Source organism: Bos taurus, chromosome 6 (assembly GCF_002263795.3).
Source record: "Bos taurus isolate L1 Dominette 01449 registration number 42190680 breed Hereford chromosome 6, ARS-UCD2.0, whole genome shotgun sequence".
NCBI classification, from domain to species: domain Eukaryota; kingdom Metazoa; phylum Chordata; class Mammalia; order Artiodactyla; family Bovidae; genus Bos; species Bos taurus.
The window spans coordinates 25,004,894-25,017,098 of record NC_037333.1 but is presented as its reverse complement, the minus strand read 5'-3'; the positions used below and the strand labels follow the sequence as shown (position 1 = coordinate 25,017,098).

The 12,205-nt window shown below is 39.8% G+C and overlaps 1 protein-coding gene across 1 annotated transcript in view; it reads left to right on the top strand.

Annotated features, from left to right (window-relative positions):
* Positions 1-11,223, top strand: part of MTTP (microsomal triglyceride transfer protein) — a 56,714-nt gene extending 45,491 nt beyond the window's left edge. Inside the window, 3 exon segments of the mRNA NM_001101834.1 lie at positions 4,815-4,939; positions 8,012-8,182; positions 9,737-11,223. Of these exon segments, the coding sequence (NP_001095304.1) occupies positions 4,815-4,939; positions 8,012-8,182; positions 9,737-9,908 (468 nt within the window). The 3' untranslated portion in view covers positions 9,909-11,223.
* The last annotated feature ends 982 nt before the right edge of the window (positions 11,224-12,205 follow it).

Here is a 12,205-nt window from a genome sequence, read left to right as displayed (position 1 = left end):
CTACTGAGCGACTGAACTTAACTGAATTGAACTGAGTTACCTCCTGTGTACTCTTGGGAAGTTATTTCATAGCTTTATACCAGGAATTCCTACACATAAAGTAAGGTTTTTGGAACAGATGGTTCAATTTTTTTATTAGCTTTGTTCTTTGCTGGATAACTCAAGGATTTTGATGTGTTGGGTTTTGTTTTTGAAATCAAAAATTTTAAGATCTGTAAGTGACCTGAAGTATCAGATTTCCTAAAAATCCACCCAAACATCATTGGTTGCGACTAGAAATTAATTCCCTTTCTTTATTATTCTTCATAACAGTTCAGGATAGCTATAGATAACAACAACAACAACAAAAACTTAATTTAGGGTAGTTTGACCAAATAGTTTGATTTTTATCATGTAAAAAATATTTAGAAGTAGATAGTCCAGGGTTGATATGGCAACCTTAGGTATTATTAGGATGCAGGTTCTTTTTCCATCTTTACTTGTGGCTTTTAACCTCATCTTGCCACCTCAAGATTCTCAGATGGCTGTTGTACTTCCAGCACTAATTTCTCATTCCAGGAAGGGAGAGGGAAGGGTAAGGGGCAGCAGAGTCTGACTCTTTTCAAGAACTATCCTACAAGCCCTATCTATTTCTAAAAAATAAAACCATATGCAAATAGAAGTCCTTTGTTGTGATCAAAACTGTGTCATATGGCTCTCTAGCTGCAAGAGAAGCTGGTAAATATAGTTTTTTTGGTGGTTGTACCAACACTCTGAACAAAACTGTGTTTCTCTTACTATGAATGAAAAGAAGAAAACAAGCAATGCCTCTAATACCCCTTAATTCTCAAAATCACACATGAAAAATTGTTCTCAAATTAATCAGAGAACTGCACATCATTACACTGCACATTTCCATTAAAGTATTACCTGTGGGAGATAATCTTTTTTTTTTAGTTGGGGGGCTGTGGTGGGGCTTTGTTGCTGCACATGGGCTTTCTCTAGGTATGCAGGCTTCTGACTATGGTGGCTTCTCTTGTTGCAGAGTGCAGCAAGACTAGGCACACAGACTTCAACAGTTGCAGCACGTGGGCTCAGTAGTTGTGGCTCATGGGCTTAGTTGGTCCACAGTGTGTGGGATTTTCCCAGACCAGAGATCAAACTGGTGTCCCCAGCATTGCAAGGTTGATTCTTAACCCCTGGACCACCAGGAAAGTGCTGGGGAAATCTATTCATAATGAAAGAATCTCTGAAGAAGTCCTAAGAGTGCTGAGAAAGTAGTTCACAATTTAAGATGCAGGAATAATCACAGTTCAATATCATCTATATGTACTCACCTTCCCATCAGCAATGCTTAATGTCTGAATCAGATATTAAAGTTGATGCAAACATAAATAGTAATCTAGACCAGGGTTGGGAAACAATTTATGTAAAGGGAAAAAAGTAAATAGTTCAGGCTCTGTGAGACATATGGTCTTAACCATTGTAGAGTGACAATAGCTATAAATGATATATTAACATATGAGTGCATCAGGGTTCCAATAAAGTTTTATTTACAAAAGTAGTCAGTGGGCCAGGTCTGCCTGCAGTCCATAGTTTGCCAACCCCTGATCTAGATTATCTTTATGGTTTTTCTTTTTAAAAAACAATATTTTACTGAAGTATAGTTGGTTTAAAATGTTGTGTAAGTTTCTACCATACAGCAAAGTGATTAAGTTATTGTATTTTTTTTATTAATTAAGCTAGGGCATCACAGGCATATTCTAAGAGAAAGATCTTCACTTAGCTATTAAACATAGCCCCGTGGCAGTGTATTTTAAATTGAAGTATTTTGCAGATCTCAATTTATTATAGAAATGAGCTGTTTGAGTCTCCCTGGCTCTGCAGAGTGCTCCAGTAATGCAATTCCAGCTTGAGAGGCACATACCACTCTAGGTCAAGTGCTGACATTGCAGGAAATTTTGGCAGTTGAGGGACTGTCACAGCCACCAGGGCAGATGGAATTACTCTGTACTCTCTCTCTCTCTTTTGGCTAATTGGATTACTCTTCAGAGAAGGATGTTTGATAAAGTCAGATTAATAGGGGGATCCTCTTTAGCCAGCAAGGAACATACTTTCCTGAATGGAAGCAATGGGATGAGTTATCAAAACATAGGTGTCTGAGCTATAAGAAACACCTTTAGGACCAAAAGTAAAAGATCAAAGGGGTCCTATTAGCTACAAATACAAAGCTCCAGTATCTTGTTCTTCTAGTTCATGGACAAGAATTAAATATGCACTCTGAGTCAAATAGGACATAAACCTATTGCTGTTTTAGTCACTAAATCATGTCCGACTCTTTTGTGATGCCATGGTCTGTAGAACACCAGGCTCCTCAGTCCATGGGGTTTCCCAGGCAAGACTACTGGAGTGGTTTGTCATTGCCTACTCCAAGGGGTCTTCCTGACCCAAAGATTGAACCCAAGTCTCCTGCCTTAGAAGGCGGGTGCTTTACTGCTGAGCCACCAGGGAAGCCCATAAGCCTGTACTTTATCTTTTTTTGCCATATTTCTTAGAACAGGCCTCCTTGCACAGTAGGAGACAAGTGAGAGTTATGATTCTGTGATAGTCATGTATGGTAGTAGAAAAGTCTCCCCACTAGAGACCATCTGGATTATCAGTCTAGCTCCACAGGTAGCCTTCAAGCCTCATTTTTCTTTTCAATCTTCAGATATAATGCCAACCATGGAAGATTTGTATGGAAATGAAATGAGATACGAAATATAGAGCTTCAAGGGGCACAACAGATACTCAAAAACCATTAGTTCTACTTATTTACATCCCTCAAAAAGTAAAACCACTGGGCTGTGTGATTTAGTCCCTTTCATGAAGGAAAGCGTGGTTTGTCCTTCTACTGGGGTCAGTGGTCTATCCTGAACATATTCGTCTGTGATTATATGTAAGAACTCTTCTTTGATCCCTTTGCATGAGAGATGGAATCTTCCCAGAAAGCCAAGGCTCTCCTCAAAACCCACACTGCAGTGGAAATGCTCTCTCCCCACAAAAGGAACATTGTCTAATAGCCGTGAAATGTTCTTTCCCATGGTGCATGGTGTGTTTTGACATCCACGTAATGTATGGTCAGTGGGAAAACCAAAGTCTATGTCATAGACCTCTGCTGAGTTGGGTGGACTAACAAGATTATAGCTTTCAATTGGAAATATAGAATATGACCCAAAGAAAGAAATACTTCTGAGGCAGGGCACACCGTAGGGCCCATTTGGAAGCAATTACCATCATGGTACAAATGCAGAATTTGTATCTTGGTTCTGCAGTTCATAGGATGGGTTACAATTTGAACATGATTATTTGTTTTTTTTTCAGGATAATTTGTTTTCCTTCATACTAGTTATGATGCCTGAGACAACCCCTGCATCCTTCCACAACCACATTTTGTTCTAGACTTAATGTAGCAACAGGTATCCTTAGGGCTGTCTCCTAATGTGTGTGTCCTGAGCTCTGTGTCAAGAATCTCATGTTTTCATCTGAATATCTTTCAGACCAAAAGTAGTTTCATGCCACAATCAGACTTTTTTAGTAAACCTATTTCTATGACTGAGACTCTTGCCACTCTTTTTGAAAGTTGGAGAAAATCCAGGGAGATTAATGACCAACACAATCCTCTCTAGAAATTAAAATTGCAGCATTAACAGTTGATGAAAGCATGGTTTGTTTGGTCTGAGTAGGGTAGTTACATAAAGAAGTTAGTCATGCTGCCAGTTGCCACGAATCTAAGATCTTCGGAGGAATATAAAAATTAAGAGTATTGAGCCTTTTTTGAAGAACTGTTGTCATTTCCAACATTGTCCCCGGGCAATCTGATTCCAGCCCAGCTGAAGAAGTTTTCAGCCAACATCACCCCATCTAGTGTACACAGAAATTGAGAGACTTAAAAGGTATATGCTGGCAATCGGTATAAAACAGTGGGCTTCAGACAACTACAAAGCTGCTGAGGATGGACTATGTTTCTACGTGATTGCTGTCACTCTGGAATATGCTGTGTGGTTCATGGTGATCTTTTATGTTATATTGATGTCATTCCAAACTTCAAATAGTAGGGTATTAAGTCTTAGTTAAGTTACCCTGCCTTTCTTTCCCTGCTTTCCTTTCCTAGGCAATTCATAGAATTTGTATACTGCACCAGCAGTTTTTATCTTTCCTTACATTTGCCAGCAAGATGCAGTTTACTTTGACACAGCACATAACTACAGACGTGCTAAAAGACTTCTGGAAATCATTTATCCCAGCCCTCATCCCCACCCTAAAGCCAATGCTGGATTTCCGAGGGAGATGGCTTCATTTTTCCTAGTCTGGTGGCTCTCAAATTTGGGTACATCAGAATCACATGAGGTCTTGTTAAAACACAGATCCCTGGGCACCACCCTCAGAGTTTCTAATTCAGTAGATAGGGAGCTTGCATTCCTAACACGTTCCACAGATGCTCCTGCTACTCATCAGAGAACCACTTTGAAAACCATATTCCTCCCAAAGTGAGGCAATGGTTGAGAGAAAGCACCTTTCTCAACTGACACTTTACTTGTTTATTATTTTAATTGATTCAATAATGTAGCATTATCAGTACTCTACTTCCAGTGATCAAGATTAGAATGTGTTTCCCAGCCTAGAGAAAGACTTCAACATTAACACAACTCCAGTGGTATTGCAGGAGGAATGTGCTATTAGGGGCTGGCTAAATTGTGCTGCTGCTTCTCCTCCCCTCTCCCTTCACCTTCCCCTTTCCCCTCTTCCTCCTTCCCTTTCTCCTTCTAACTATTATTACATATTTTTGTTTCTAGGAGCTTCAGCTGCAATCTGGACTTAAGGCCAATATGGATGTTCAAGGTGGTCTAGCTATTGATATTACAGGTGCCATGGAGTTTAGTCTATGGTATCGTGAATCTAAAACCCGAGTGAAAAATCGGTAAGCATTTGTATAGTACTCTATGAAAAGAACCACAGATATTTCTTTTTTAATTTTATTGAAGTATAGTTGATTTACAATGTTAATTTCTGCTATATAGCAAACTGATTCAGTTTTATTGATACATATATATGTTGTTTTTCATATTCTTTTCCATTATGGTTTATCATAGAATATTGAATATAGTTCCCTGTGCTATATAGTAGGACCTTGTTATTTATCCATTCTATATATAATAATTTGCCACTTCTAATAGCAAACTCCCAGTCCTTCCCTTTGCCATCCCACTCCCCCTTGGCAACCACAAGTCTGTTCTCTATATGCAGAGATATGTTTTTGGAATCCTTTAACCTTCCAACCCCTCAAAATCTATGCTTTCTATTTGTAATCATTAAATCATAGAGTAGGGAGTAACCATGGGAAGTCATTCTTACCATAGATCCTCATGAGCAGGTAGGTATCTAATACAACTTAGAGAAGGATCTTTTTGCTTTTAAAGACATCCATGGACACCTTGCCCAGTGGGTGAGACATCCATCTTCTCTTGGTATTCCACTTTCAGTTCAGTTCAGTTGCTCAGTCGTGTCCAGCACTTTATGACCCTATGGACTTCAGCATGCCAGGCTTCCCTGTCCATCACCAACTCCTGGGGCTTGCTCAAACTCATGACCATCAAGTCGGTGATGCCATCCAACCATCTCATTCTCTGTCATCCCCTTCTCCTGCCTTCAGTCTTTCCCAAAATCAGGGTCTTTTCCAAGGAGTCAGTTCTTCGCATAAGGGGGACAAAGTATTGGAGCTTCAGCATCAGTCCTTCCAATGAATATTCAGGACTGATTTCCTTTAGGATTGACTGGTTTGATCTCTTTGAAGTCCAAGGGACTCTCAAGAGTCTTCTCCAAAACCACAGTTCAAAAGCATCAATTCTTCAGTGCTCGGCTTTCTTTATGGTCCAACTCTCACATCCATACATGACTACTGGAAAAACCAAAGCTTTAACTAGACAGACCTTTGTTTTGCTTTTTAATACGCTGTCTAGGTTGGTCATAGCTTTTCTTCCAAGGAGCAAGTGTCTTTTAATTTCATGGCTGCAGTCATAAAATTAGCAGGGTAACAAAATATTCCACTTTAGTAGTTGACAATGCTGTCAGAAAACTTTACTTTTAAGCAAATTATTTTAGCTTATCCCTCTTGTTGAGATTTAAAATCTTTCTTCTTTTGCTGTCTTCAGTGGAGAAAAATAAAAAGATGATAACTTTTGTGCAGAATTTAAGTCTTAAATATTCTGAGTCCTTTAAGTGTATTTATCAGTGTTCATTTTTCTAAACAGAATTTCCTCAGGTCATTTAGCTTTTTTAATTGACCCATCAGATCAAATGAAAGCATTTTATTTTGACCTTAAAGCATCTTTGAACTAGCATTATAATCAAAAGAATTTTTCTTCTGTTTGTTATAGTATTGAAGAAAAGAAAATGAAAAATGAAATTGATTTTTACATTTTTGGATATTTAAAAATACAGTGGGGCAGAAGTGAGATAGGAGTGCTAAAATTAGATTTTTAAAATTTATTTTGAACAATGGGTGAAAGAATTGAGAAAAATCAAAAGGTAGCACACTTAACATGAAAGATGACCTTCAGGGTTACTGAAAGGAACCAAAGAATGAGAAATGGGAGAAGCTTTCAGAGGGATAAGCAATATAATTTAGGGCTTCCCACCAAATCAGTCATCATTCTCCTCTTTTTCATGTATTTTCTGGATAGAAGTTTTCCCAAATTAAACTGAGTTGAATTATTTGCGTAAGGAAGTCAACAACAGCAATGCCAAAAAAATAGCTGGCTTTTTAAAAGGGACACAATATCCCTAAGTGTCTGCCAGTGTCCACATTATAGCCAATTCATCTTTAGTTTTCCATTTGCTCATTTAAAGATGATCTAAGCCTTTGTTGCGGAGAAGGCAATGGCACCCCACTCCAGTACTCTTACCTGGAAAATCCCATGGACGGAGGGGCCTGGTGGGCTGCAGTCCATGGGGTCGCTAGAAGTCAGACACGACTGAGCAACTTCACTTAATTTTTTCACTTTCATGCATTGGAGGAGGAAATGGCAACCCACTCCAGCGTTCTTGCCTGGAGAATCCCAGGGACAGGGGAACCTGGTGGACTGCCGTCTATGGGGTCGCACAGAGTCGGACACGACTGACGCGACTTAGCAGCAGCAGCAGCAGCAAGCCTTTGTTGAGTGTAAGATGTGAGAAGGTATGGTAAAGCATTCAGGGATTTAAATGCTCCCACCTCCGACCTACTTTTCACTGGCAACAACAGCAAGTGTGCTGTGAGTAGGACGGCAAACATTAGTAGGTCTATCAAAAGAGTGTAAAGTACAACTCATATTTCATCTGAAGTCTGCAATTAAATTAGAGTGGTCCCAGAAGTAAGCCTTCTAGAATTGCATATCCTCTTCATTTTCCCCCAAGACTTTATCCTACTCAGTCCAGTCTGTCTAGGTGATCACTGGAGAACCTATGATATCTGTCCTTTCTGAGCCATGCAATGTACATGCTGTAGGAATTGTTCTTCATGATACTATATATTTTTAAAAAATACCTTGGCAACCATAGACTTCTGTCACCAAAGACCTTTTAGAGAAAGTAATGAAATGAATTAAAATAACTACATAGAAGCCAAAAGAGAGATAAGTACCAAGAAAATTGTTGTAAACATCCACTGTCCTCTGGGTGAGCTTAGATTTTAAGATAATCAGGTATTTCTGACTTTCTGAAAGGACCAGATCCCAGGCATCTTTTCCTCTTGGCTCTTGGTATGCCCTTATCAAACATTAATGCCAGATAGACATTTCATTCCCACATTTAGAACTGAAGGCTGGGAGAGGACTCAGAGGTAAGGCAAATTTTCACTGCCCAATTCCTAGAACTATCCAGGCTCTGGTACCAACAGAATTCTAAGAAAATTTAGGTCACCTTTCCAGTTATAAATGTCAGAAATTCAGACCCCATGGTCTGTTAGTTCAGCTCAGTTAAATGTGATTCATGGATTATTTTGCTCAATTTTTAGGGTAAGTGTGTTAATAACTGGTGGCATCACGGTGGACTCCTCTTTTGTGAAAGCTGGCTTGGAAATTGGTGCAGAAACAGAAGCAGGCTTGGAGTTTATCTCCACGGTGCAGTTTTCTCAGTACCCATTTTTAGTTTGTCTGCAGATGGACAAGGAAGATGTTCCATACAGGTAAGAAACAGGACTTACAGAATGTCTCAGGGACATCAAGAGTTCACCAGGAACTTGCACCCAATTTTGAGCATTCCACAGAAATTAAAGGAAAATGGTAAAACCCAGTGAGACATGAATTTTCTTTAAATGAGTAAAGAATAATTGATGACTAAAAAAAAGTCAGTTTCTAGCATGCCAAGAAACTATAATGACAAGTTCATTTGATTCTGGAGATAATATTCTAGCCCAGAAATAATTTATCAAGGCAACAAAGAGATTTGATTTAGTGTAAGTTTCCACATAGTTTCAGCAAAAACACTAGATACGTGTTTACTATCAGCTGTTTTCACAGTTTTCTCTTGGATAGAAAGCTCAAAACAGAACATCTGACAATCATTTACCATGGCTTAAAAGCCCAAATGAATTCACAAGTTTTATGTAATCCATATAACAGCAACTTGACCTGGTTTAAGTTTTGGCTCAAGCTTAAGTGTTGGGGATTTTGAATTTTAAAAAACATGCTTTTATTAGAGTACTTGTGTGTGCATGCTCAGTCTCTCAGTTGTGTTCAACTCTTTGCAACCCCATGAACTATAGCTTGCCAGGCTCCTCTGTCTGTGGAATTCTCCAGGCAAGAACACTGGAATGGGTAGACATTGCCTTCTCCTGGCAATTTGATCTCCTGAGGATCAAACTCAGGTCTTTTACATTACAGGCAGATTCTTTACCATCTGAGCCACCAGGGAAGCTTCCCTGAGGCTATTAAGCCGTTGTTAATTTATATTAACTTATGTCTAGAATGGACTTCCCTGGTGGCTCAGAAGATTAAGAATCTGCCTGCCAATGCAGTAGACCTGGGTTCAATCCTTGGGTCAGGAAGATCCCCTGGAGAAGGGAAAGGCTACCCTCTCTAGTATTCTTGCCTAGAAAATCCAATGGTCAGAGGAGCCTGGCGGGCTACAGTCCATGGGATCACGAAGAGTTGGACATGAATGAGTGACTAACACACACACACACACACACACACACGCACGTGTCTAGAATAAACCTCCACTAACACATTAAAAAGAAAATCAACCTTCCAGTGGTCAAAATGCAGTGACCAGCAGCCCAGGCACAAGGCTAACTGATCTGGTTCCACATTTCACTTGGCCCAGAGCTCTGGGGGTGTTTCCCTGTCAGCATTGTTGGCTTAAACCCAGATGGATTTGCTCCTTACTAAAAGGGGTGTACCCCAAAGGCAGGGCCCCTGGAATGAGGGATGGGAGACATAGCAAGGCCTACAAAGCTTAGCAGCATCTCCAAAAATCTGAGAGGCATTTGGTCCTTCATGCCAGAAAAATGAGTGGCAGGACTCTCATATCCCAGGCCTGTGAAGTGTATCTGTTAGTGGGAAAAGAAATGGGAAGAAAAAAAATCACCCCATTAGTGGGAACGAAAGCTTTGGTACTGACGTCCTTTCTCAATTGGCTTTGACTCAGAAGCTTGAAGTATTCATTCAATAGCTGGGCTCTGATGGGTGTGGTGTGACTTTAATATGTGTGTGATTTTGTTATTGTTGCTGTTATGCAGGCAGTTTGAGACAAAATATGAAAGGCTGTCCACAGGCAGAGGTTACATCTCTCGGAAGAGAAAAGAAAGCCTAATAGGAGGATGTGAATTCCCGCTGCACCAAGAGAACTCTGACATGTGCAAGGTGGTGTTTGCTCCTCAACCAGAGAGCAGTTCCAGTGGTTGGTTTTGAAACTGATGGGGGCTGTTTCATTAGACTTCATCTCGCCAGAAGGGATAAGACGTGACATGCCTAAGTATTGCTCTCTGAGAGCACAGTGTTTACATATTTACCTGTATTTAAGAGTTTTGTAGAACGTGATGAAAAACCTCACATAATTAAGTTTGGGCCTGAATCATTTGATACTACCTACAGGGTCATTCTGAGCCACTCTATGTGATACTTTAGTAGCGTTCTGTTTTCCTGCATCTCTCTCAAATCACATTTACTACTGTGAAACTAGTTCTGCCCTAAGAAGAAACCATTGTTTAAAAAAAAAAAGACCTACACACACTAGGGGGGAGCACAGTTTTGTTTCAAAAATGTTCAATCACTGTATGAAGTCCTTGGTAAAATCTTGCATGGCTTGTCTCTACCAAACATGCCCAATCAGGAAAATGGACCTTTTTGTTGCTGTTTTTAGGGGGCATGAGGGAAAAGGGACACGACTTTTAAAGGCTTCTGTCAACTATGTTCAAGAATTAATATTTATCTCTTCTACTGTTAGTTTTATTGAGCCTTGAGGTAGGAGGCACACAGAATTGACACGTACCATCTCATCTCTGTGCTGGCCACATCGATGGCTAGAAGAAAGCCTGTCAGGCCTCTGCCTCCTGCCTTACAAAAACGTCAGACTGAACTTATCAGAATTAGAAATACTAACTTCAGGAACTCCATTTGACTTTTTTTGTGCTGTGTCTCTTTGAGACTTCAGTATGGTCCACTGTCCTTTATAAGGAAGATCGTCAAATAGTCATCATTTTTTATCTTTCGATCAATTGTTTTGTGGTGGAAGTTCCTGTCTGTTGGACTATAATCTACAAAAGCTAGGAGAACTTAATAATACTTTAAGAAACTGATGGATTTGGATTCTAAAATATGAAATCAAGAAAAGAATGTCTCTATCTGTACGAATTAAAAGAAACATTAAAAGAGACATCTCTTACATCTCCTGTATTGGCAGGTGAGTTCTTTACTACTAGCGATCAGTACTTTACTGTTTTTACTGTTGAATAATATCCCATTATATAAATATGCCATTTATCAGTTGATAGACATTTGGATAGTTTTCACCTTTTCATATGTTAACCATTTTCAAGTATTTACTAATAAAAAGACACATGTGTTAGTGACAGGATCCAAACAGATAACAGGTGCTCACTTGTCCATAAAACACACACACACACACACACACACACACTATGGGATTTATGGAAGTTTAAGTAGCCCACCATTAGTTGTAAATTTAAGATGATATGTGATGAAATAAATATGTGGAATTCCTACTGAATTGCTTTTGTCTTCTGTTACTTAGTTGTTGTCGTTCAGTCGCTAAATCATGTCCAACTCTTTGCAACCCCAAGCAGCACGCCAGGCTTCCCTGTCTTTACTATCTCCAGGAGTTTGTTCAGACTAGTGTCCATTGAGTCAATGATGCCATCCAGCCATCCATTAATTTGAGCACCATATTTATCTGTTACCGTCACTTTCTGAGCACAGACACACCTACAACAGAGCCTCTACAGCTCTACAGAATAGGCCAGGTGCTCTAATGAGTGGTCAGAACCCTTTGGAAAATACACTGCTGGAAACAGCAGCAGTCAGAAGCTCTTAAAAACAAGCTCTAAGCCCAGTTTTTTAAAACTTTGGACCAGCACACTTATTGTGTTATTGAGAAAAGAAAAAAGACTAAAAAGCAAGAGGGTTTTGGGGGGTACTGGTAGTGGTGGTGGCATTGGCCTTGGAGGAAACATTCTATAGAGATTCTGTTGTTGCGGCAAAAGCAAGTTGATGCAGAGCACTGAGCTCAAGATGTTGGGAGCTAAGAAACCTCGGCTATGTGATGCTTGGCAAATCCCAGCTACTTCTGTGATAACAGCCTGTGTGGGGTGTGTGTGTGTGTGTGTGTGTGTGTGCAGGCTCAGTCGTGTCCAACTCTTTGTGATCCCATGTATGGTAGCCTGCCAGTTTCCTCTGTCCATTGGATTTTTCAAGCAAAAATACTGGAGTGGGTTGCCATGCCCTCCTCCAGGGGATCTTCCTGATCCTGGGATTGAACCCACGACTCTTACATCTCCTACATTGGCAGGTGAGTTCTTTACCACTAGTGACCAATATTTGACTCTTTTTATGGTTGAATAATATTCCATTACATAAATATACCATTTAACAGTTGATGTTCATTTGGGTAGTTTTCACCTTTAGTTATCATGAGTAATTCTGTCATGAACTTTTGTCTACAAATTTTTGTGTGAGCATATGCTTTTATT